The sequence below is a fragment of the Colossoma macropomum genome, unplaced genomic scaffold, assembly GCF_904425465.1.
Source record: "Colossoma macropomum unplaced genomic scaffold, Colossoma_macropomum, whole genome shotgun sequence".
NCBI lineage: Eukaryota > Metazoa > Chordata > Actinopteri > Characiformes > Serrasalmidae > Colossoma > Colossoma macropomum.
The window spans coordinates 19,957,839-19,985,814 of record NW_023494809.1 but is presented as its reverse complement, the minus strand read 5'-3'; the positions used below and the strand labels follow the sequence as shown (position 1 = coordinate 19,985,814).

The window sequence follows — 27,976 nt, the reverse complement described above, 5'->3', positions numbered from 1 at the left end:
AAAAGGCACAATACAGGGTCAACAGCAACAAGAGAGGATTTACATACGTCTGTCTTAAGACATGGCCAGTTTAATTCTAAGGGATAAGGAGTGGTTGGAAAATGGTCATGTAAAAATTAATAGTGATCGTTTCTGGTACATAAAACTACACAAATGTCATAGATAGACCACAGGGGAAATAATAAAATATGAGAAAATGTAGGATATAAGCCCTCAACACTTCCTGTGTGACAGTGCAGACATGTTGCTGGGTGTGTAGGCAAAAGTTTGGCTTGCAAGACAACTCAGAGTGTAGAGAGTGACACAAGCACACTCCTCCACTGCTGCACACAGTGTGGAAATCATCTCAGCAGAACGCTGACAGAAGGACTGATCATACAGCCAGATACACAGCTGAACATGCAAAGACTAGCAGATCACTCATCTGCCTGAATACAGGTAAAAGCTGTTTAGCTAGCTGCTTTGTGCTCTTTTTCAAGACCCGTGTGCTTGTTTTTACATGCATTATGCACAGAGCTGTTTCTGAACATTTGGGGCCCTGTTTCTGAACATTTGGGGAACATTGAGCCCTGCTCAATCATACAATACGTTTAAAAAATGAAGAAAAAAAATAGTGCATGCCTCTGTGAATACACACACACACACACACACACATATACACTATATGGACCAAAGTATTGGGACACCTACACATTACACCTACAGGAGCTTTTATGACATCCCATTCTAAATCCATAGGCATTAATATGGAGTTGGTCCCCCCTTTTCAGCTGTAACAGCTTCCAGTCTTCTAGGAATTTTCTACAAGATGTTGGAGAGTGTCTGTGGGAGTTTTTGCCCATTCGTCCAGAAGAGCATTTGTGAGGTCAGTCACTGATGTTGGACGAGAGGGCCTGGCTCTCAATCTTTGTTCTAGTACATCCCAAAGGTGTTCAATGGGGTCCTTCAACATCTGTAGGAAGCTAGGTTCTATCTGACTGTGGATGCCATTTGTCTTTTTTTAAAGCTGTGGGGTGCTGGGGCGGAAGCTTGAAAAAGAGAGACAAGATGCGACTGGACAAGCTGGTCAGGTGAGTGGGGTCAGTGGTCGGTGTGGAACTGGACTCTGTGGCTAAGGTGGCCGAGAGAAGGACATTGCACAAACTGCTCTCCATTATGGAAGATGATGGCCACCCACTGCACACCATCATCACAGACAAGAGGAGCATGTTTAGTGGCAGGTTGCTGTCACAGAGCTACTCAACCGACAGGCTCAGGAGATCCTTTGTCCCTAGAGCCATCAGGCTCTTCGACTCTTCCCAGTGGGGCCAGAAGAAGAGAAGAGGGAAGAGGATAGATGAGGACTGAGTCTGAATCTCAGGCTAAATCATAGGTTTATTCTATCCATCTGCACATATGGTCACCTTACTGTACATATTGCACATCTGGACACTCCACATCTATCTATCCATCCATGCATCCATCCATCCATCTATAGGTCAGGCCTCTGTGAGGGCCAGTCAAGTTCTTCTGCACCAAACTCACCCAGTCATGCCTTTATGGACCTTGCTTTGTGCATTGGGGCTCAGTCATGCTGGAACAGAAAAGGGCCTTCCCCAAACTGTTCACACAAAGCTAGAAGCATACATTTGCCCAAAAAGTGTTGGTCTGCTGAAGCATTAAGATTTCCCTTCACGGGAACTAAAGGGTCTAGGCCAACCCCTCAAAAACAACCCCATAGCATTATCCCTCCTCCACCAAACTTTACAGCTGGTGATGAGTCTTTTACATCACTGTGGAGACATTTTGGCCCACTCTTCTTTGCAGAATTGTTTTATTTTGGCTAGAGTAGAAGGTTTTCAAGCATGAACGGCCTGTTTAAGGTCTCTCCACAGCATCTCAATGGGATTTAAGTCAGACTTTTTTTTGCCACTCCAAAACCTTAATATTGTTTCTTTTGAGCCATTCAGAGATGGACTTGCTTGTGTGTGCTTCTGATCATTGTCCTGCTGCATAACTGTGTTTGAGCTTTAGGTCACAAACTGACAGGTGAAGATTCTTCATCAGGATCTTCTGATAGAGAACAGAATTCATGGCTCCATCAATTATGGCAAGTTGTCCAGGTCCTGCAGGAACAAAGCAGCCCCAGACCATCACACTACCACCACCATGTTTGACTGTTGGTATGGTGTTCTTATGGTGGAATGTGGTGTTAACTTTATATGCCAGATGTAACAGGACCCGTGTCTACCAAAAAGCTCCACCTTTGACTCATCAGTCCTCAGAATATTATCCCAAAAGTCTTGGGGGTCATCTAGATGTTTTTTGGCAAATGTGAGACAAGCCTTTGCGTTCTTTTTGTTCAACAGTGGTTTGTGCCTTCCATGGATGCCATTTTTGCCCAGTGTCTTTCTTATTGTGGAATCGTGTACATTGACCTTAACTGAGGCAAGTGAGGCCTGCAGTTCTTTAGATGTTCGTCTGGGTTCTTTTGTGATCTCCTGGATGAGTCGTCGATGCACTCTTGGTGAGATTATGGAAGGCTGGCCACTCCTGGGAAGGTTTGCCGTGTTCCAAGTTTTCTTTTCATTTTATTTGTGGATAATGGCTCTCACTGTGGTTTGCTGGAGTCCCCAGAGTTTTAGCAATGGCTTTGTAACCCTTTCCAGACTGGTAAATTTCAGTGACTTTGTTTCGCATCTGTATTAGAATGTCTTCAGAACGTGGCATCATGTGCTGCTTTTTGAGACTTTCTAGTCTGCTTCACGCAGGTTCTATTTAAGTGATGTTTAGATTCAACAGTTCTGTCAGTAATCATGTCTGGGTGTGGCTTGTGAGATTGTATCCAGTAGTCAATTGAATTTGGTTAACTAGTGGATTTAGTAGCTAAGGGGGCCACCTACTTTTTCACACAGGGCCAGGTAGGGCTGAACAGCATTTTTCCTCCAGTAAATGAAATTGTTTGATGATCTGAAACATTCAAGTGTGACACATATGCAAAAAATAGAAGAAACTGGGAAGGGAGCAAATACTCTTTCACAACAGTGTATATATTCTAGGTCATTTGTTCTCCAGCATTTTCTGATAAGGACCCTTTTTGTGAAGACAGGGCTAGTTGCCAAGCTTAGCTCAGGAAGTAGCTGGTCAGCTGGAAGCGAAAAAATGTGAAGTGAGCTGTGTGTAGTCAGTGGTCTCCAACCCTGGTCCTGGAGAGCTGCCTTCCTACAGAGTTTAGTTTAGCCTGTATCCAATAAACTGCTCTGCCCCTTACTGAACTCTAATACATCTGATCCAGCCAATCAGGGACTTGGGAAAAGGTTGATTAGCTGGAGCAGGTGTAGCAGATTGTGGTTGTAACTAGGCTCTGCAGGGCCAGGGTTGGAGATCACTGGTGTAGATCACTAGCTGTTAGCCAAAGGCCTTACTTTTTTAGTGTATGGTGTGACTGTGGCTGAATACAGCCTTTAATAAAGCACAATGACTTGTGTATAGTCAGCTGTCCCTTATTTAATAGCAGTAAATGCTACAATATTTATACAGTCAAGTCTGAACATTCCTGTACAAGTGACACATTTTATCGATGTTGTGAAGTGAAAATAAGGGACTTTAGTGCAAACTAGCTCAGATATTAGCTTATAGACGTGTGTAATAAAACTTTGGCCCTGCCGGCGGGCCCTGGCCTGTTAAGGGGTTAACATCCTCTACAGGGAACACACTTGGCACAATTTCTATTCTATTTCTTTACTAGGTTTAACATATTGAAAAACTAGGACAGACAGATATACGCAAATGCATTGTGCCATCACAGAACAATGAACAATGAAACTCTGTCATTAAAAAAAAAAGGAAATTTTGAGAGGATTTGGTTTTTCATGATTACAGCACAATAGAAATCTTATAGAAGACGGAACGCAGTGCTCTGTGCAGGGCTGCTGCCCACCAGGACCTGAGTTTATCTCCCCCTGCAGTGGAACATCCTGTTACAGACACAGAGCTGAACTCCAGTGAACTCATCAGCTTTCAGAAACCAACCTCAGTAATATTTATGCCACTAGATGGCAGTAAACAGTTCAGCTCTGTTTGACTTCTTTTGTGAGAAAATGTGAACTTCACCATAAAGTGTGTGCTGTGCTTGTCAGGTGTGTCTTCAGTGCTGGAATTTCTAGGCCTTGACAAATTAGGCCTTGTCAGTTCTCATAGCATATTATATATAGTTTTGTTTTGTACCACACTGTAAAAAAATGGTTTGTCAGTTCAATCTAAAGAAAATACTTTGTGTGGTAACATGTACATTAACTAGTTTAATTTCATTCAAGCTAAATAAATACTTTGAATGATTGTTTCAATCAAACTATTTTTGAGGTCGAATAAAACTAGTTGTTGTTTGCTACTACATGACCACAACTACATAAACGACACAACGACAATGACCACAAGTACATAAACACTAAAACATAAAACACCTCCACAAAAAATTAGCAACAAGTTATAAATGAAATATTTTGAAAATTGAGCAAAAAATGAGTGAAAAACATTTACTTAGTTTTGTGTGTATTTAGTGTATCTTAGTTTCTTAAGGAAACTGATGGTTTCTTATAGAATTCCACCAAACTTCCTACACAATTCAATCACTGAGAAAAGTTATTCAGTGGTTTGATGTGAAATGGCTGACTGCAGAGACACGTACTAATTTAGATTTCTTTATAGTGGTGATGATAAGAACCAGGGGTTGTCATGTCTACAACACAAAAATAGCTTTTTTATTTATTTTTACCCAAAACCTACACATGTTCAAATATGTAGTGTTGATGATAGTAAAATAGAGGTGAAGCTGAAAAAAAAAAAAGGTTTTCTTTAGGGACCTCAAAACACCCTGCATGTACATATCTGCCATAAAGACATTTTAAAAATATGTTTTAGGCCAAAACCTTCTCAAAATTATCATTAAACAATGTCACAAGCATCAGGCAGTGTATCCATAACCATTTCATGTAAAAACTTTGCTTTTAGAGGCTTCAGCCATCTGGTTCCTATCACCACCACTGTAAACAGTGAGTTTCTCTACAATGAACCATATCAAACCACTCGGAATGACTTTGTTTACATCTCAACCATTTAATCATACGAAAGTTTTGAAAAATAGAAAGAATTCCCTTTTAAAAACGATCGTGTTTACAAGATGTGCAGCTTGCATACTAATAAGGATTATTATTCTGTAACTATATGGACAACAATGAGTGGATCAGACACAGCAGTGCTGCTGGAGTTTTTGAACACTGTGTCCATTCACTGTCCACTCTATTAGATGCTCCTACCTTGTTGGTCCACTTTGTAGATGTAAAGTCAGAGACGATAGCTCGTCTTTTGCTGCACAATTTGTGTTGGTCATCCTCTGGCCCTTCATCACTGGTCACAGGACACTGTTGGCTGGATGTTTTTGGTTGGTGGACTATTCTCAGTCCAGCGGTGACACTGAGGTGTTTAAAAACTCCAGCAGCACTGCTGTGTCTGATCTACTCAGACCAACGCAACACACATTAACACACTACCACCACATCAGTGTTACTGCAGTGCTGAGAATGATCCACCATCCAAATAGTACCTGCTCTGTGAGGGTTCATGGGGGTCCTGACCATTGAAGAACAGGGTAAAAGGGGGCTAATAAAGTATGTAGAGAAACAGATGGACTACAGTCTGTGATTGTGGAACTACAAAGTGCACCTATATAGTAAGTGGAGCTGATAAAATGATAGAATGAGTGTAGAAACAAGGAAGTGGTTTTAATGTTATGTCTGATTGGTGTATCATTTTTGCCCTTGTTTCTGATTAATGTGTTTTGTTTTACTTATATTTGTATCTTTTACTATTCATTTTATTTAATTTTATTCTTAAAGAATTTTTACTACTGCATATGTATTTCTTCTTATTGTCTCTTTTCTGGGTCCTTATCACAACTGTGTGTCAATCTATACATATCTATATATCTATATATATCTATATATATATATATATATATATATGTAGATATATAATAGAAGTGTGTTATGATTTCTGATTCACTCTGACTTGAACGATATGACAAAATACGAAATGCTCAAAGTTCACTTGAACAGCTTACCGCACTAAGCGTGAGAATAGTGTGTACTGAGAAAGTGTGTAGTGCGTAGTGTGTAGTAGACTACTTGATATAGGACGCAGCGCGGAGCCTGATTTCCGCCATGATGGATGTTGCAACCACAGAGGACTTCAGTGCACATGTTGGCCGTGTCGAGGCTCAGTCTTACATTTCTCAGCTCTGTGCACCATCAGCGCTTTACATAACATCACCCCGAGGCCAGCGGAGCCTTTATCTGGCATTTATTCAGTTATATGGGTTTGACGGATTTGTTTATACTCTTGATAACACTAGTGTTTCTACCGTGATTAAAGGGGTGCACTTTCCCCTCGACTCCATTATTAGTTCCTTCCTAATTGCTCTCATTTCTTTCTGTTCTGTCGCTGAAAGACTCGTTGCTCATTATTGGTGACACGACGTGTGACTAAACTCGTCGCTCTCTTTGGGTGCGTCTCAAATCTACATCCTGTTCCCTACGTAGGGCTCTAACCAGGGCTACAGTTTTTTAGGCTGCATCGTCGCTGTCAGAACGAAACTTTCTATTTCAAAAAAATAGTTTTACAGGAGAAGAAAAACATGTTCTTAACTTATACCGTAAGTTAATTTAATACATTTTTATTACGTTGAATTTTGGACGTTTCTATTGGTCCATTCATCATGAAATTTCAACACAACGGCAGGAGGCCACGACTTAGTAAGGTGTGGGAACGAGATCCTAATGCGTGGCCATGACTTAGTAAGATGAGGGAATGAGATAATTAAGCCTTGATCACAGCTTAATAAGGCATGATCTCATTCCCACACCTTACTAAGTCACGGCTGTGGATTAGGATCTCGTTCCCACACGTTAATATGGCGTGGCCACGACTTAGTAAGGCATTATTTATTTTTATTTATTTGGGATGTCACCAGCAGGGCTCTGTACATTTTCAAATTATTAAGAAAGAAAATATTCAGATTCATTTACTGTTATTCCAGAACATGTTGTACATGAAAGGGAGGAAATGAGGTACTTAGGTCCCGGTTTAGGTGGCAGCAATAATAAAAATCAAGACAAAAGCACATAATAAACACCATTAAAAATGAAATAGATAATTAATGTAAAGATAAAGTGAGTGTTGATAGGTCTATGAAAATAAGACTATGAAAAAGTAAAAGATAAACAAGGTGGCCAAGTGGACCCAAATTGCAGCAGCACCCTGGAATGAAACAATAGTAATAATAACAACAGACTGTACAGTAAGACAGCAATTGTCCAGCGAGGGCTGCAATTGTACAGTAAAGGCTGAAGAATTTATCAGACTCAAACTGCAGGAATGCCCTGATGTGGAATAATAGTAATAGCAGCAACCGTTCAGTGAGAGAATTTGTCAGCATCCAGGAACAAGCTGGTCCTCAGCCTGCTAGTTCTGGCCTTATTGCTGTGTAGCCACCTACCTGAAGGGAGGGGGCAAACAGTCGGTGAGCAGGGTGGGTAGAGTCCTCCATGATGCAGGAGGCCTTTTAGCTGCACCTGCTGTTGTAAATGTCCCTGACGGTGTGTAGATCAAGGCCAGTGTACTTCAGCCTCCCCAGAAAGTAGGGCCTTCTTCACTATTGCATCATTTAATCGTGGCAGCCTTTTTGTGTGTGTTTATACTGATAAGTGACCAGTCTGGATCAGACATAACTCTGTGGTCATTCTGAAGTCTCATTGTACTGCTATAATGGTAAATGTTCTAATAAACTGAAAATGGAACCATTATTAACAAAAGGCACTCTTTATATTTGCTGTATTAAAATATGTATTGAATTGAGGCACCACCGCACTGAACTATAAGATTTCTATTGTGCTGTAATCAATATTAAACAAATCCATAATGTGACCTAATACAGTAAATGTCTTATAGCTGTACTGTAGAAGTTCTTTTTCATAAATATGTCATCTTCAATACTTAAAATTGAAGTTTAAATGTTGATGATTTAGATGTGAGCCACTGAGTAGGGAACCAGCTCGGTTTGCGACGCGCCCTTCCCCTCTCAGCATGGCGGCGCTGTCTCTCCACCTCGGCGCTCCGCAGGAATGTGAAGGCGGGGGCCGCTGGTGGCAAACTTTGGGAATGATATAGTAGCAGGAGCTGTATGGGATCGGTACCATCCGTCGATGTGGACGGCCTACATTTGAGCGTTTCTCCTTTATTGTTATTTTTCTGTTTCCAGAGCGCAGCCCGAGAGCTTGGACTCGGCGGGGTTTGAGTAGAGAGAAGCGCCGTTAGACCCAAAGCCATGTCGGAGGACCTGAGCTCCCAACCCTGGTCCATCTGTAAGGATGACTACGAGCTGCAGGAGGTGATCGGTGAGTGTCCTGCACATTTTCTGGCCTTCCTTCCCTTCGTTTCATTGAACTGCAAACCTTGCCAACACCGATGCGTTTCAGCGTGCGGCGTAATAAACCCGGCTGAGGCGTTTCTCTTGTCTGGCTCGCTGTGTTAGCTTAGCGCGCTAGCTACGCTAAGCTAGCGCTGGAGACGAGGTTGAACTTGGCTTCTTAAGCGAATTTCCCGTTCCACCTTAAAAGGTGCAGCAGTTACATTCTGTATTCTGGCGCGTGTACACCCTCCAGAATGCGTCTGCTGCACCTTTTTAAGGTGGAACGGAAAATTCAAACAAGAAGCTGGCGAATATGAAGCTAACTTCAGCTTCGTATGGTTGGGGGGCGGTTTGCAGCACTGCTGCCGCTCAGACAGCCAAAGTTTTATACATTTTAGGGCCATATGTTATATTGTAAGTATATTGGAAGTATTTAATATACGCTTGAACAAATTTAAGTTAATTGTTTTTGAATTCAGGTCTGTCTTGAGTTGGAGGTGCCGCATTTTAGGCGCGTTAGGTTAGCTTAAAACTCTCTGAGAGTTGTAGCCGCTATTAGCTTAGCAAGTACTACTCTAAAATAATAATAATAAGTTGGGGTATATTTGGTGTATTTTTGGCCCGAATATCTTAAGTCAAGACTTGTTTTCTACCCATGTCCTCTCTGTGGAAGCTAGAGTAGGCGGTAAAGCCACATTTTAACCACAGGTGTAACGTCTTCGACGTACAGTTCACATTTTAGTGCTTCCCTGACCAAACACACCCATTTTTACCCCATGAAGCGTTTGGTAATGAACTAATGAGTTGAATCAGGTGTTTCAGAGCAAAAAAGGGTAAATCCACAATTTTTTCCAAAATTTGTATGTAATTGAATCATTAAAATGTAAACAAAGTTATTCAGAGTGGTTTGATGTGAAATGGTTCGTTGTGTAGAAACTTACCAACACAGGTTACTTTACAGTGGTGGTGATAGGAACCAGGGGTCACAATGTCAACAACACAAATATAGACTGTATAGACTGTTTATTTGTGTATGTAATAGGCTGGACAGCTAATCAAATTTTATTTTAAATTGCAATTTTGGCTTCCAGTGATTATGAAAACCAGATAATCGAGAGAGAACAATTATTGTGCTGCATTCCGGTTCTCAATGATATTCTCTTTTGTCTAAATTCAGTGCACCCCTTTCCTTTTTTATTTCTTTTTCAGTTGAATTATATTTAAAGTTCAAGGAAATCCACTATTAAAAATACAAGTTTTCAGAAGTTCAATAAATGCATGATGTTTCCAAAGTCAGTGAGTAATCATGTTAAATAATCGTGATCTCAGTATTAACCAAAATAATCCTGATTGTGATTTTTGTCATAATCGAGCAGCTCCAGTATGTAGTATTAATGAATGTAAAATAGTGCTAAATCCCCAAAAATACTTTTCTAGCAAAGCCCTACATGCACCACTCCACAGTCAATAGATAAAAAGAAAGTTTTAGGCTAAAGCTTTGTTTTGAAACGATCATAAAATAATGTCACAGTCATCAGGTCACGTATTTCTAACCATTTCATGTAATGAGCTTAAGTGAGGGACCTTTTAGAGGCATTAAACTGTTTCAGTGTCTGGTTCCTATCAACACCACTGTAAATGATTTCACATCAAATCACTCTGAATCACTTTGTTTACATCATAATTATTGAATCATGCATGTATTTTAAAAATCCGATGGAATTCCTTCTTCAATACATGCAGATTAGCTGGCCTATTCAGTGTGCTTGGAGACTGGTGAGTCAGATAGTGCTGGGTGGTATTTTCCAAATATGTCAAAGTATCGAAATGATTAGCATTAATAACGTTACAGAGAACCCCTGCTTTCAGAGTACAGGTGCTCTCTGCTAAAATAATGTCTTACAAACCTGGCAAAGCTCTGTTTTGTTCTGTACTGTTCTCTTAAAATGACTCAGAAGAGGGAACCTTAAACAGTACTTTATCTCATGACAGGATCTCTTAATTCTGTCAAGAGGTCTTCATGCCACAGTTTACATTATCTGCAGTTTAGTGGGCTGTCTGTTCGTGTGGTGTAGTTCAGAGTGACGTGGTCCCTGGTGAGCTGTTTGGAAAGATTTGGTTCTAACTAAAAGTGTGTCAGCTGAAGAGGGGCCGCCCACAGTTAGCGCGAGATAAAGAAGAGCAGTTAGTGCCATATGGATTTGCCCGATTATCAGGTTACTGTCACTTCCCTTTGGCAGCGTTGGTGCTGTAATTCAGTTTATATGTGGCAGCATGTTTTACTTTCTATTGACTTTTATAGCTGAGTAAATAACAGACGTGTTGAGTACAACTTTACTTTCCTGCTCTGAGCTGTGCTGACTGTGTGAACCTAAAGTCTTGCAACGGCCTTTTTTTTATGGAGAAGATAAATGCTCCATGCTTTTGGTTGGAGTGATAGATATGACTTTATGCTTCTTTTGAGGGTGCATAAAAGATTTTTTGCCTTTTTTTTTAAAATGTCATGAAGAATAACAGTGGAGTGTGGAACCACACGATAGTAGGGATGGCCTGAATAGCATTTCACAGGCTTTGAATGCTTGCTGCTGGTACTTGAAAGCTCATTCTTAATACTTACCTTAAAAATCATCTTTACGTTTCGTAAGTACCACTAATTTAGTGTGTTCATTAATCAAAATACTCCAATTAACATTACCTTTCAACATTTACACATCCCTTTTTAGGGTGGTGTCCCAAAGATGGATAGATATGCTGTAATATTGTGTCAGATATTGAGACAAAAGAGTCTGACTGGATTTTTGCTTAACTAGACGTCAGTGATGATACAGACGTTCATGAAGTAAATTTTGTAAAATCTTTGTTAAGTGACGTTTTCTTGGTCAGTGTTGCTGGTTTACTGAATAGATAGTCAAGTTCATATTTCGCTGCTAAATTAGGGGTGCAGGTTCAATTCTATTGTCGACTCTGCATGTTATTTAATGTTTTATGCCAAATCTGTTTAAATTCACAGCTGTTCATAACCAGAGTTGTGCAGTATACTTTGAAAAAGTAGTGGTGGCTGAAATACTGTACTAAAAGCAGTACTGTTCAATAATGTATTCTACTACAATACATAAAAAGTAACATATTAATGCACTTCGAATACATATTGCTAAGGCACATGGGAAAAAACTACAGCTGTTTGTTTTTATTTACTTCACACTGTTCGTCTCTGTTACTGGTTGACCATTTTCTTCATGTAATTCTTCTGTTAATCTTGTGAACAGTTCACTTATTTAAATGAAGTTACAAAATTCTCATCATTATTTTGACTCGCATTACCTCTGCATTACACTTCTGTTTCCACAATTCGCCATGTAAAGTGGGCAGCTATGTGGTTTTTTATTAAGTAGTCTGGTGTCATTTTAACATATAACATGTCAAATCTTTGGACTTTAGTAAAGCTGAGATTAATATCTGGCTCATCATATTGATTTATCAGTCTACTCAGGCTTTAGTAGAGACTTTGGTGGCTGGATTTTCTACACGCTGTGATTTTAAAATGATTAATAAACGAGTGTTGGTGTTTCTTTTAAAGATGGTTCATAGTTTTTCGATGTAGTGGGTATGTTCTGTAAAAGTATTCTCCTAAAAATGTCAAAAGTAACTGTATTCTGAATACTTCCTTTACAAAATGTAACTTGGACTGAATTAAAGATCCTAAATTTCTTACAGATTCTACGATTCTTCTACAATACTTGTATTCTGCTACATCCCAACGCTGTTCATAAGGCACACAAACATGGAAATGAGGAATGCAACATTTAACAGATGTTGTTCAAATTTGTAAAACTATCTTCCAGTTTGTGAAAATGTTTCACATATATGTTGTTCAGAACTTGTGCTGTAAATCAAAGTCTTGTTGACGAAGGCCCTTTTGGTCCGGGTCAGGCCGAAAGAAAAACATGTTCGTATAAACATACATCAATCATTCTGGCACTGGGACGAAAAACCCCACACATGTTGCCCTTATTGGAATTAGGTTACTTGGCAGAGATCATAAGCAAAGATCATGAGTTTGGCCTTAGATTGATGCTTTAAGAGTGATAATTGGCTTAGGAAGCTTCTATCTTGGGATGGTAACTTAGCTTGCTGATTCATGATGTCAGTCTTGACCGCTGTTTAGCTGTAAAACGCATTAATGCCCTAATAAAACAGTAGGTCATGGTTTGCCAGCTGATTAAACAACCTCAAAAAGGCTGAAGCAGTCCTGATAAGATCTTGCCCCTGTTGTAATTGCAGCCGTGGGCTTGAATGTCATTGACATGGCCTGTGATGTATGTGTATGTTAGTGGTGCAGCTGTCATGAATTCATGAATTTTTATGGATGATTCCAATTCTGATTTCTTCACAGCCAAAGTCTTATTAGGTTTCTTTTTATTTTAAGCAACAGGTAATAATAACAATATTATTGTGGCAGTTGTAGCAAATGCTTCCAAACAGTTTGAGCAGCAGCAAATAAACAGTAAAAATGTTGACCGTGTGGATCTTTGTTATGGTTTTTATGAGGGAAATTGAACGACAGATTTATAATCACAATTCAGGGCCTGAATTTCAGTGCGGGATTGCAGGTATTGCGCGTAATTTCATAGATTCACGCATATCTAACACTTACAACGCAGGAAATTCCCGCTGACATTTACAGCGATGTTTAATAATGTTCAGCCAATGCTTTCACCAAAAAACGTTGATTTAACCATTTCATAATCATTATTCACATCTTAAAAAGGGTCATGTCATAATATAAAACCACAGGAATAACACAAGGCAAAGGCTTATTTCCATTGTAGTAATTTCAATATTGCAGTAATGCATTATGAATATTTGCTGTTTAAGCAGAGCAGAAATTGAGCTGAGAACCCTTATCTGAAAACTAAAATCAGCTGATGTTGGTTTTCGGAATTTTTTTTTAACACATTTAATTTTGGTATTTGCCCTGAAGTTTTCATACAGGTTGGGCTCTGGTAGACAGCTGCAGTTGCCTGTGACCAGTGTATGTAGTGTGCCTGGCCACTGTAATTTATTTGTGCGTGACATAGTATTTGCTCCTGCAACATTTCGCTAAGGCCTGCAGTATATTCCATTCAGTAAATGAGCTCTCTGACAGATCACAGACGTTTCTGTTATGCACTGTTTGAACACTCTGATAAATCTTGGATGATCTAAACGAGGCTTTCGTAAGTATTGCGATAAATAACGTATTAATGTGCTAAGACAAATATATACTGTACATAACGATTTGTTGTCAAAAAATAATGAAACTGTGTTGAGCTGTGTAGAAATATAAATTCTGTACTAGGACACAAGAGGTAGTGAGGTATCATGAGCCCAAGACCATGCTGATCAGCCTCTACATTTCAGGTGGTACCAGCATCAGATTGGGGGATGTTTCCAACAGGTGGTCACTTTTGATTGATCCGAACGGGAAAGCGCTTGATTTTAAATAACAGATTGGTCAAGATAAAAGGTGAAGGAGCGCTGAGTTCGGGCAGAGTTTTTTAATGTATTAGGTTGTTACTCAGGAGCACAAAATTGCATATTTGAGCAATCTTGGAAGTTTATTTCTTGAGAAATCATGAAAGAAAGTCGTTCTTTTTGCTGTAGTTGTTCTTCCAATCGCAGTAGAAATGTACTAAACTAACTCATGCTCAGTGAAATGATCCCGTTTTTTTGAAAACGTACTTGTGATAAAAGCATGCCTAGAATGCTTCTCAGCCAATCAGATTATGCCATCAGACCTAACTGTTGTATATACTCATGTGATTGCAGTGCAAAATTTTGTATGTACCTCAAGCAGCTGTTCTATTGTATACAAAACTAGAGGTGAGTCACTACCATGTTATTACAGTATCAGAACACCTGCAAGTTATTAAGTGTTGATGTAAAGATAAGAAAAATGTCAAAGTAGTTTTTGTGATATAAACAGTGCTGTTTGAGTTTTCAGTTGAAAGTCCCATACAGCACTAACCAGAGATGGTTGTGGGTATTTGAATATTTCAATATCCAAACTGATACTGGTATTCATTGGCTTATTTATGTGCCTGTTTATTCAGGGCATGTTATTTTCCCCCAGATAAAAATAGAAAGAGCAGTGACGTGTAAGACTATAACACACTAAATTTGGTTTTTAAGATGTGAGTAACCATTGTGGCTGCACCACAGCTAGATGAGGTCTATTACTAAGCAGCAAATGAGTTATTCCACAGTTTCACAGCTCATAACACTGCATGCAGTGCAGTGAGTTTGCTGTGGCTGGTCCGGTAAATTAATTTACATATTCTGTTTTTGATTCATTGAAAATAGAAGTTGTTTCTCATTCAGTATAAAATGTCCATCCCTCCAGTTAGTTTATAATTGGTTGACATGCGTAAAAATTAGGGCCCCGACTGATATGAACATTTTGTAACTGATACTGAATTAAAGGCGCTAAACATTTGGATTACGATGATATCGACTAATATTATAATATTATATGATCAAAGAGACTCCAGTAGTTTTAAGCAAACAGTGATTAGCTAATTAACATGATTGTTAGATGTCAACTGTGAATTGTCAGATATGATTATTGGTTCTCAGTGCAGCTTTTTTAAGGAATTTGAAAACTATGTAAGTTTTGGGAATCTGAGAAGTGAGTGCGAGCGAGTTGAAAGAGTATTTAAAGAGAACTCGGTGAAGGTTGTGTCTTCTGAGGATGTAAGTGAATTATCTAGTTGTCATCATATCTTCATTAATATAATGTTGATTTTGCATTTGAGACCTAAACATCGAGTCAGACTCTATTTGTGTCTATTTGTGACTTGTAAAGACGTGTGTGTGTGTGTGTGTGTGTGTGTGTGTGTGTGTGTGTGTATATATATATATGTTACGTATATATGTTGATACTGTTTATTCATGTGCATTGCCCTGACAAATACAATTGTCAGTAAAAATAATTTCTAAGCATTAAATATTAATTTTGTGGTGAGGATGCAAAACTACCTTGTTCTTATTGGTTGTGTTGACTCCTGCAGTTAGCCTTTATTTGTCTTATGTTTTCCATTAGTTCTTTTTTTTCCTTTAGCTAAAAGTTAAGTTCGGGTGCATTTTACGAAGAAAAAAAAATTATGTTCTACGCTTGTTGTTTTACCCATGATGATATTTTGTACTTTGTGTTTCGGGACATATTGACATAATAAGGAGTGATATAAAAGCAGGAAACCATTAAAATCGTAAGAAGAAAGCTTTATTCCACAGTTTGCAGATGCTAAAATGTTATGAACAAGCATCTTCAAAGCAACATCGGTAGAAAGAACCCACAGAACCTTAATATCGACTAAATTTAAGTGGCCAGCCGGAAGTATTTCAAGTTCAAGTATTTTAAGACATTTTAAAACAAAACTGTTCATTCAGAGAGATGCTAAAATAAGCAACATTGTGTTTTGTGTGCAACTTCCCTGTATTTTGATCCTGGTGGAATTTCATATGGGCCGTGTAAAACTTTCCAAGAAGGAACCGGTCCTGGTCTCATGCTGTTTGCGTTTTGCTCATACTCTCCGTTTGAAGAGAATACATGTGAAGAGGGAAGCCCTCGCTCTGGAGCGTGCTCAGCAGATCCATTATTTTGGTTACTTCCCGGGACAAACTGTCTTATTACATGGATATTTCCACCTCTAAGAGCAACAGGTCTCGTCTAAGAGTCAGATGTACTGTTTCCTAGTCAAAATGTGAATATGGGCAGCTTGAGCCAACTCAATTCAGGCCAAGTAGCTGAAGAAAGCTCACAGTGGAAGGCTGTGTATTTTTCCTATGTATTGTGTTTTCTGGAGTGACATGCACACTGAATATCCTGTTGAGTGCTTCACAATGGTAGGCCTTAATTTGGTGGTATCCTCTGGAATTCCTGAATATAGAAAACAGTTTTTTTTTTGTATTTTATCAGATTTTTTTTAAAAAGCAGTAACAGAAAAGTTTTTCATAATAAAAACTAACATATACTGTATGTACAGAACAAAGTAACAAAGGAAAAACAACCAAAACAATCAGGCAGAGTCCACATAAATATACATGAAATACCTTTTAAATACCATTTAAATATTAATGGTTCATAAATAAAATCCATCTCCTGCATTAGTTTTCTTGAATTTGGAATATGGTGCTAACAGTGAAAGATGTAAAATGCAGTACAGTTTCTCCTTCATTAAATATTACTATTAAAAAGATCTCTCAGTGAATTGATTTGCAAGCTGTCTAAAACTCTTCAGGGAGCTTTCCAATTTCAGGCTGGTGCATGAAACTTTAATAAGCCAATATTTGGATGTCTCCGATTTGGATCAAATTCCCGGCCCTGGTGTAGAAAATTAGTTCTGGGAATTTATCAGGCAGTGGACTAGCCTGGAATTAGTGAGTCAGTTTTACCATCAGCCAATTCTTACATTTTCTATAGCTTGCAGTACTAAACTGCAGCAGTGTGCTGGCTTACCAGGCCAGTTGAATAAACAGCTCGAGAGCTAACTGCTATTAGACTTTGTCACTTTATTTAAATAGTTCTTATAGGGCATTAGGTCACTTGCTATTATTATTTTATCATATTCAAATATACTCAGGGCCTGTGGTCTTAACTTCCTTGTGCTTTAAAACACCAGCAGTTTTCTAAAACCTCTTTGTCCACATGAGCAAAAACATGATTTGAAAAGTCTCACAGGAGCATGGTAGACTAGGAGGAGGTGACAATACCTGGGATGCAGTCTAGTATGTAGCATGTAGAGTTTGTTTGTAAGTTGTATTTGCAACACAGTGGCTGTGGCCCAATCCCATATCCCCCCCGGCCCCTACCTCTTAGCCCTTATCCCTCCGTTTTGCACATTCATGGCTAGGGGTAGGGTGTCTCGATTTTTGTTGCGAGTATGCAGTATTCTTGTGGATGGGAGGCCAAAATGCAGAGAAAAAAAACTACGATTCAGTGAGGCCAAGGTCTGAGTAAAGCAGTGATGGTGGTCAGGCTGAGGGTAGACAGTTGCTCCTTGGAGTCAGTAAGATCCAAATGTGACATGTCTCACTGAAGGCTGGAATTGTGTGAGGAATGTGTGAGGCATGCAGTAGAAACGTAATGAAGGGCTCCTGATATCAGAAGAAGAAGCGGCCGGCCTGAGAAAATGCAAACACAGTCCGAGCCTGAAGGAGCTTATTGACCATCACTGCTCTGAGGTAGCACTGTCCACTCACCACGTCTGCTGAACATACCTATACATAGAATATCTGGAGTTTAATTAATCTGTTTATGACATGTTGGGGTTTTATGAACTCTAAAAAGAGATTTAACATAGACCGCACACTGAAATCGCTTGGGGCTAATGAACGACGTCGATTCTTGAGAGTATGTTTATTAATAAGTTGAGGTTATTATAAGATGAATTCTCCATGTTTGAATGTGTGTAAGTATATTTATAGCTATGCCACAATATTAGCAGTGCTGTTTGACAGTATTATGTTTGCATCGAGACCATAATCTGTTCCTTTGCCGCTTAATTGCAGAGACTCAATTACGTAAAAAGCCATCCACGTGTTAGTTGCAGGTATTATCTGGGTTGTGGATCATTCTCAGCACTGCAGTGAGACTGATGTAGTAGTGGAGTGTTAGTGTGTGTTGCGCTGGTACAAGTGGATCAGACACAGCAGTGCTGCTGGAGTTTTTAAACACTGTGTCCACTCACTGTCCACTCTATTAGACTATTCTCAGTCCAGCAGTGACACTGAAGTTTTTAAAAACTCCAGCAGCACTGCTATGTCTGATCCACTTGTACCAGTGCAACACGCACTAACACACCACCACCACGTCAGTGTTACTGCAGTGCTGAAAATGATCTACCACCCAAATAATACTTGCTCTGTGGTGGTCCTGTGGGGGGTCCTGACCATTAAAGAACAGGGTAAAAGTGGGCTAATAAAGTGTGAAGAGAAACAGATGGACTACAGTCTGTAATTGTAGAACCACAAAGTGTACTTATATGCTAAGTGGAGCTGATGAAGTCGAGAAAGCGTGTAGATACTAGGAGATGTACTTGATGAAGTCTGATGTATGATGGCAGTAGTCATTCGCTTACGTCCTCTGGCTGAGATTTCTTTCAACACGCTCACAATCAACAGATTCATCCACTCGGGGAGGGGTGCAAAGAGCAGCCCATTACAACACATTCTTCTGTGTGTTGTATGCAGTTACACATTTCCACCAGAGAGGTCTCCAAATCCCCAAATCTCACATATTGCTTTAACTTCTATTAAAAGTTAAGAATGGATGATGATGAGAAATGATTGAAGTTTTGCTCTGACATCAACGATATACACAGCTAGAACAGCTTTGCTCAGTATATTTGAAAGTCGGTGAGTGCTGCAGGAAACTATTGAGCGCCACCATGTGGACGTTATAAATTGCCAGTTTTTCCACAATGCGTTTGCCTTCTATACTGTGACCGACTTCTGAAAAGAACCTGGTATCAGACAGGGTCTCTGAGCTAGCTGAGCATTTTCTCTCCATGACATGTGGGGATGGAAGAAGGTGGGGGGCTGAAACATTATATTATTGATTTTAATAGTCCTTGTCCTGCCTTTTTGGTGGATTCATGAGGTTTTAGAGGTGGAGCAAAAGTCACTAGAGTTGATCAAAGATTACAGCAAAGAATTTTGGTTTTAAATTGTAATATGAGTCTTGCTAACAATGGGGGGAAAAAAAAGGTTAAAGGGGAATTCCACCCATTTTTCAAAACATCTGCAGTCCAATCATTAACACAGTCATTCAGAAATGTTTGAAACGAAATGTTTTACGGAAGAGAAACTTACTGACAGATTTCTTTACAGTGGTGGTGAAACCAGAGGTCACAATACCTTGTCTGCAATGCAAATATAGCCATTTTGTTTACTGTACAAAATGACCCATGAATCTACATGTGTTTTTCTGAGTTTTTATGTGTGATGTTGATGATGGTGAGAGAGTAGTAAATTTGCAGAAAGTTTTATTGGGGACTGTTTTGCCATAGAACACCCTGCATGTACTCATGAATGGATTTTAAAGAATACGTTTTCAGCTAAAACCTTCTTAAAACTATCGTAAATTAATGTCTCAGGCTTCAGGCATTTCATTTAATAATGTCTTTCGAGGCTTTAAATGCTTTGTGTGACTGGTTCCTGTCACCACCACTGTGAACAATTCTGACTTGGTAAGTTTCTCTGGAATGAAACATTCTCTGAACGACAACACTCTGAATGACTTTGTTTACATCTTAATGATTTCATTATGCAGAAATTTTGAAAACTCTGTGGAATTCCCCTTTGATTTAGTTGGTTCAGTAAGGCTTCATTCAGCACATACTCTTAAAAGAATCAAAGCATTCCTGGTAATTGTGTTGGTGCGTACATTGGTTTGTGTGGGTTGGGAAATCAGCCAGCTGGGGTGTAACCAAATAACGTCAGCTGGCTCTTCTTTACTTAATTCTCTAATGTGGTAACCTAGTAACCTAATATTGAATTATTTGAAGTAGAAGCCAGCAATCAAAAACAGGCCTCCTTAACAGTGTTGCTGCAGCGCAGACTTGAGCTCTGGCGGAAAAGATGATGCTTGTGTTTCCCTCATCATAATACTGCATAGTAGTTTTTGATGTCCCCTCATTGAGGAACACACCCTGGGCTTTCCTTGCGTAAGCCTGCAATCAGACAACAGCACTGTACACTGACTTTGATATTCTCTCAGGCTGTTATCACATATGTTGCTGATTATGGACCAACTCAAGGTTACGTTACTTGCTGTATTGCTTCCGTCTGTGGTGATGCCTTTGAGTTTCTTTTAACTGTACACTGTAAGGGGTGGTGAAGGCCTCACTGACCACTGCAGTAAACGGTTAGATTGCACAATATGGACAGAATGCTAGTACTGTCTTTATGAAATTGGCATGACAAAGCCAACTTACTGTTCCTCATTTTATTAACCCTTTTGGTAGCATTTCCATGGTTCCACAGTTTTGGTAGAACTACTAGAAACTGCTAGAAACATTGCAGGATTGTCGAGTCTATATGGGAATAGTGTGCTTTGGGACCGTGTGTGTGTGTGTATACAACCCCATTTCCAAAATAGTTGAGACGGGGGCATGTTTACCACTGTGTTTGATCACCTCTTCTTTTAACAGCACCACAGGAAACTTTTCCACTTCCCCTCACTCCATTTTAAATGAGCTCAGGCCCAGAGAAGGCAGCGGTGTTTCTGGATCCTGTTTATATTTGGTTTCTTCTTTGCATTTTTGCGTTTTAATTTGCATTTGTGGATGCAGTGATGAACTGTGTTCACACACAGTGGTTTTCAGAACTGTTTCTGAGCCCATGCAGTGATTTCCACTACAGAAGCATGTCTGTTTTTAAGTGCAGTGGCTAATGCATGGCCTGCAAATACTGGTTTTTGGCTTTGTCCCTTGCATACAGAGATTTCTCCAGATTCTCTGAATCTTTTAATGTTATTCTGTACTGTAGATGATGAAAAGCAAAAATTCTTTGCTATTTTACATTGAGAAATGTTATTCTTGAATTGTTGCACTATTTGCCCGTGTAGTCTTTCACAGATCAGTGAATCCTTCCTCATCTTTACTTCTGAAAGACTCAGCCTCTCTGAGATGTTACTGACCTGTTGCCAAATAACCACCAGGTGTTGTTGGCATCAAATTTAAAATGGGAAAATATTTTTCAAAAAACAATAAATTTCCCAGTTTCATTTGATTTGTTGTCTTTGTACTATTTTCAACGAAATATAGGGTTTTTATTATTTGCACATCATTGCATTTTGTTTTTATTTGCATTTTGCACAGCGTCCCGACTTGTTTGGAAATGGGGTTGTATGTATGCATGTGTAAACACAAAATTATATATATATATGTGTGTGTGTGTGTGTGTGTGTGTGTATGTGTGTATGTATGTATATGTGTGTGTGTATATATATATATATATATATATATATATATATATATATATACAAAATTTCCTGGAATACCATAACAGCCTGTGTCTCATACAAAAAGCAGTCTTTCCTGAAACACTCCCTGTAACTTCAGTGTAAATGGGTGGGGCTAAACTGCTGCAGGCTGAATAGACAGAAAACACAAAAACAAGCTGTTTTGGCAGCTAACTTTCCATAAATGGGCCATATAAAGTCAGCAGGGAGCGATATGTTTTGTCAAAAACGCTTGTTTCAGAAAAGTGACAAATTCAGTTTTCCATGATATGGATTTTCCCTTTCGTTCCTTAACAGTGATGAGTGATGATATAACTTATTTGATATTGATATGCCATGTCTAAAGCATATAGGAGTGGTCAATATGATGATATTTATTGTTATTGTTAGAAATGACATCACTGTCTTTGCTGAGTATAGCTTGGATCCCAGAAATAGTTCAACTATTTATATGGGACTTTTAATTCAGTTCAGTACTTAAATAACTCCACTTCGTGGCACTGGAGTGGAGTATCATATGGGAGAGTTTACATTTCGTGTCCTCTTAATTTGGATTTAACTTGCATGGGTTTCATTAATTGACTTGGTTTGGTGCCACTGCAGTGTGTACTTTCAGACACTGTACAGTTTAGTGGACATTTCAAGAGTACATCTGACCTCTATTAACAAAGCTAGCTGGGGGCTTGGGTGGGTGTGTCATCTGCAGGTGGGAAACATGAAGCATAGTTGCTAGAAAGTAGTTTTAAAGATCCAGTCCATGAAATTATCATTTCACCCTCACATTCACTGTGATGTGTTTACTTGCATCTACCATCGTTTTGAATGGTAGCCTAGTTAAAAGTACTAGTTTCTCCTCAGATCTCTTGACTTTGAATGTGAAGGTATTCCAGAGATTTTATCGGACAAGCCTGCGTCTGTGGCATTTCACTAAAGTAAGCAGTGTTATCTCTGGTTTCCTCATGAATAGTGATCTCATGCCAAGCGCAGAGAACCTTTTGAAGGTGTGTGGGCATTTTCGGTGCTGTGTTTTTTTTTGTTTTTTTTTGTTAAGTGATCTGTGTAAATCTTGTTTATTTGATTATAATTCTTTAGGAAGTAATTCAGTGCATCATGCACAAGTTTAAGTTTTTCCATTATTTAATGCAGTTATTTTCTATAAATTTAGATTGAGGCGTTTTGCTATAAAGACAAGTGCATCCATTCTTTGGGGGTTTGCATGCAGAACATGTGCCAGGGGTCCAAAAGTCTTAGACAAAACAAAAGTTATGGCAAGTAAAATGAAAAATTCAAGATTCTGTTTTTGGGTCACTACTAGGTTACTAAGCAAATTTGTGACATTGGCCATGTTGAGGGCTTTGTACAAAAAGGTCAGATTTTTTTTTTTCCTATCTCTTCCAGTGAAGCTCATGTTCAGACAACTCTCAGGTGGATTTGATCTACTCATCACAGGCTTTTGCACGAACTTGTGGAGTCAAACTTGTGTGCCAGCTCGAGTGCACGCTGTCTTTAAAACAAAAGAAAGTTGTATCAAATAAAGTACCTATCTATCTATCTATCTATCTATCTATCTATCTATCTATAAGCATATAGCTATAAGTATAACTGCATCATTTTGAAATGTTAGAATCTAGAAATGTTCACACACGTTACCTTTACTACTTTTGGTGAATATTTCTAGATTCTGCCATGTCAAAATGATACAGTTGAATCACCACCTTTGATGCGGTTTTGCACCCTCAAAACTGGCCTACAGTAATTGAAAAGGTCCCTCTGGTAGGAAAGGCCCTGTGCAGTCATGCCTGTCAGCTGATTGGCTCTTTGTGGAATTAATATCGGGGCCTTGAGTCAGTGCTGGCATCGGCAACTTGATCTTCATTCCCCTCGGCGTACGTAACCTCACCATTCCTCCACGTCATGTTTGGCTGGAGAATTAAATATAGTTCCTGTTCCTGATTGATGAAAGTTAACAGTCCTGCTTGGATGGTCTGCTTTCCGTTCTGAGTGTGAGGAGGGTGTCTGTTAACTGTCCAAGGACTCGCACTGTGTGGCTGCTGCGAATACTTGTCTTTAGGCCAAAACATGACCGGTGAGGTCACTGGCTGAATTAAAAGGGATCAATATGTGGGATCACTGAAGGAGGATTGTCTTTGCAAATCCTGTACTTTGATCACATAGTTTGTGTAGTATTTACAGTGTGGATCAGTCCTCCCGTAGGCTTATTTTTTAGGGCTGTTATGATTAATCAGTTAAGCTTGATTTAAAAAATAGATTAATATCTTAAATTACGAAAACATTATATTTTACAGTTCACTTTTATTGATAGCATCCATTTAGCCAAAAAAAATCCCAAAATTATAAACCGAATATCTACCCAACGAATGAATATCCAAATGGTCTAATATTCGGGTCCAGCCCTACCAAACAGTACTCCATCACCAATAAGTGCACCAGAATGTAAACTAGAATGGTGTGTAATGTTGACTGATATTTTAGAATTATTACTTTGCAAAGACTTTGGGAAGGTGATAAAGGCTACATCCACATTACCGGGTTGAAGTGGCACAAATCCGATTTTTTGTCTTAATGTGACAAAGATCTGATGTTCTTGAAGCTGTGTGGACATGCAAATCTGATCGTTTCAAATCAGATCTGAGCCACTTTGGCTACGTTTACATTACAAGACTCCGTTCCAATTGTTTGCTTATATCTGACCTTTTTAACTCACTGGTTCACATTTGTGTAGGTAACTGACTCAAATCTGTCATTAATGTGAATAAGCGTGTCCTGAAACGACCCTCATGTGCACGTCCTAATCACTAACGTCATGTGACCGAATCACAGGCATCGTGAACAGCACACAAACTAACCAGCTGAGTAGGCCTTCGTCGCAAAGACAGTTTGCTCTAAACAGCTCTTAACTGTTCATTATTAGAGCACGACGAAGGGAAAAAGGGTCCGATACATTTGCTTTTGCACCGTTTACTGGCTATCTTCAGATTAGGTGCTGCTGCCATGTGAACTATAAATGGTGCATTCAACGTGGGGGGATGGGATTCCCTTCTAAGCATTCTCATGAAGGTTGCTTTGCCACAAATCGGATACGTATCTGATCTAGGACCACATATGAAAGTTCACATCACCATCTGATTGTTTTGCCTTGATGTGTCACTTTTCAGAGCTTTAGCAAACATGCATATCTTATCTTTTCAAATCAGATCTGATCCAATTTCATATCTTGTCCTAGATCGGGTGCATATCCGATTCATGGCCATGTGATCTCATCATCCAGTTTTGGCAGCATGGCAGCAGCGGCTAACGAAAAGTTTATAGAAGCATTAAATCTTCTGGCCTTTTTTTTTACCTTCCCCCTTAATCATGAACAGCTGACAGTTGATCAGAGCTAATAATCTTTAACATGGAGGCTCGTGTTGCTAGTTTGTTCATTTGTTTATGAAGCACATGGCTTATTCGTGTGATGCTATTGATCAAGTTGTGCTCTTTTGGCTCATTTCAGAGCACAGGTTTGACAGATATGGGACACTTACAAACATGATTGAAGATTGGAAGATTGGCTCTGAGCAAAAAATTTGGAGTTGAGAAGATATAAATATAAGCTAAATAATGCAGTTATTAATTGCAGATATTGTGACTGTTTAAGCAGTTGGAAAAAGAACTAGAACTAGTTTTGTTGGTTCCTTTTTGGGTCAGTTGTTTGTTTTTAATGTGCAGTGGAAAAACTCCCATAGGTATCACATTCTTAAACTTTCCACACCCCCCCATAACATTTTGGCTGTTGAAAAACAGCCTTATGAATATGGTTAGAAACCAGGTTTTAATTAAAAAGAGGGCACTTTTTTCCTTCTTCTTCATTTAATCCATGGTGCCCTGCTGGCTCAATCAAAATACTAAACAAAGAGGTTGTTGTTAATATCTGGGCATATGGAGAGAGCTTGGGACGCTGATGAAAGCTGATTGGAGGGGAAAAAAGGAAATAAAACACTTCATGCTGTACTTTTGTTCACTACAGTAGGTGAAACTGCTGCAGGGAATGTGGCAGTGGTGCCGTCATTTGTGTATAGACTAACTCAGAGTGGAAACATGAGCGTGTGCTGATTTATGAGCCCTCTATGCCCTGGAAGTGTTCCCCAGGCTGTGTAGGCTAAAACGATGCTGCTTACTCGATGAGATGGCCATGTTCTGAAAGGGGCGTAACTGAAATGGGATATAGCTGCTTTTCTTGCATCTCCGGCAGGAAACCTTTCCTCAAAAATAGAATAATTTCTTGTAAAATGTCTCGCAACGGTCAACCTTTTACGAGGTTGAAGTCAGCTTCTCATTCTCCAGCTTCAATTTCCCCATTCCACCTTAAATGGTGCCTGAGGTGCCAGAATGTAACTGCTGCACCACTTAAGGTGGAACGGGACAATTCGAGAAGCTGGCGAATGAGAAGCTGATTTCAGTTTCACGACTTTTTAGTATTTGATAGTTTCTCGTTGCAGATTAAACGTATCAGGAAACCTTATAAATGAGAGAGTTTGTCTCCAAATCATCGATGTTTGTCTTAAATCTTTCTCTTTGCCGTTTCGTTAGCGTGACCAGCAGTCTATGCGCCAACCTTCAGGGTTAAAGGGTGAGTTAGCAGATATTGGCTACATTAACTCCAGTGTTTAAGACTGCTTATTGTTAAAACTGCGTTAGAACGATCAGCAGAGCTTTATTTTACTACGAAGGAGGATTATTTTCTTTTTACCTAATAATAAAAAAAATAATAATAATTCTGCTGTGGAGCTACAACAGGGCCGTAAAAGAGCCGCTTGCCGACCCCTTCATTAGAGCTATCTGTGGATTACAGTATAAAAGTCTTGTAAATATCAGTGTTTTATTAGCAAGATTTTTTGCAGGTACCTATAAATCCACTCAGCCTTATGAAAGCTGAATTCCTTTGAGATGTTAATAAGGTCATTCAGAGTGGTTTGGTTATAGAGTGGAAATATAGTTTATTGTAGAGAAACTTACCAGCTCAGATTTAGTTAGGTGATAAGAATCAGGGGTCGCAGTGTCTACAGCACAAATATATGTATATATATATATATTTTCTATGTACTGTCCAAAATGACCAGTGAACCTACGCGTGTATTCTTAGTTTTTGTATGTAATGATGACGGTAAAATCGAGGGTAAATTTCAAAAAAAAGTTTTCTTTGGAACACATTTTGCCTCACAGCACCATTCATGTACCTTTAGGCCACTAAACTGTTCTCTCAGAACTACTGTAAAACAGTATTTCAGGTATCAGGAGCATATTATTACCATTTCATGCAAGTATTTTCTGTGATGTAGCTTTTAGAGACATTAAACTCCTCAGACATCCGGTTCCCATCACCATCAGTGTGAACAATTCTGACTGGTTAAGTTTCTAACTCAGTAACTAATACAAAACCACTGTTTGTTTACATCTCAACAATGAGTTATGCAGGAATCCCAGAATTGAAAAGTGCAGAGTTTAGAAGGGCCCTCTCTCCTCTCTCTATTCTCTTCTGTGCCAGTCAGCGGCGCCTCGAGCACAAGCTTATTAAACGACCCTAGAGATTAACCTTAGAAGTAAATTTGAAGTCCAAGTTTAGAATGTCCAGTCAAATCCTCTGTAGTTGGTGAGGCGTGAGCCGTGTGTCCTCTTCTGTGTTGTATGTCTGACAATGCTGAGGCTAAGCTGGTGCTTTAATTTTAACTGTCTAGCCCTCGCTCATGTGTTCTGTTCTTGTCTGAGTAGCGCTGTTCACTAGGACCTGGTGGAACCTGATCTCTTTACCCTGGACAGTCTGTGTGTTTGGTCAGCAATAGTTCATCCTCTGTTCTGTTTGTTCTCTGAGGCTGATTAGTAAACACTCTACAGTCAGTATGAAATAACAGACCTGAAGCTGGGGTTGGAGGTGGGGATGGTCTAATAAGAAGATTTTTGGCAACTCATGCTATCAGTATGTTCATGTATGATTCAGATGTTTTTATTCATTACATTTATTACGTAACATGGGCAATAATTAATCAAAAGCTGGTAAAACAAAGTGATGAAATTATTAACCGTTCATAGACTAACTAATGTATCATTACTGCACCAGACAGATCTGAACTGATACTGATATTGAGTATCTGGCAGCACCATTGCATTCCAGTATTTTCATGCATTACTGGTTTTAAACTTCTGACCCCTGGAGTAAGAGTGTATTTTATTTGTCTAAAGTTTAGTAAGCTGAAAAAGATGCAGTGCATTAGCAGACGTGTAGTGTCACATTTACAAATACAATAAAAATTAAATTTGATTTTTCACATTCTGCACATGACTGACTACATTCAGTTAAACAGAACCAGTTCTGCTATCATTGACCCTGACATCACTGGAATTCAAACTTGTAGTCTCCTGACAATAGGGTAAAACCTTAGACAGCTCCATCCAAGACTGGCTTTACACTGTGAAACTTTCATGCAACTAGTTGCATGTTATGAGTTGCCTGGGCCAGGGCGGGGCTTCTTTTC

General features: G+C 39.2%; 1 protein-coding gene across 1 annotated transcript in view; it reads left to right on the top strand.

The window, feature by feature from the left end:
• Positions 1 to 8,135: 8,135 nt before the first annotated feature.
• Positions 8,136 to 27,976, top strand: part of oxsr1b (oxidative stress responsive kinase 1b) — an 88,536-nt gene continuing 68,695 nt past the window's right edge. Inside the window, exon 1 of the mRNA XM_036557917.1 lies at positions 8,136 to 8,429. Within this exon, the coding sequence (XP_036413810.1) occupies positions 8,360 to 8,429 (70 nt within the window). The 5' untranslated portion in view covers positions 8,136 to 8,359. The remainder of the gene's footprint in view (positions 8,430 to 27,976) is intronic.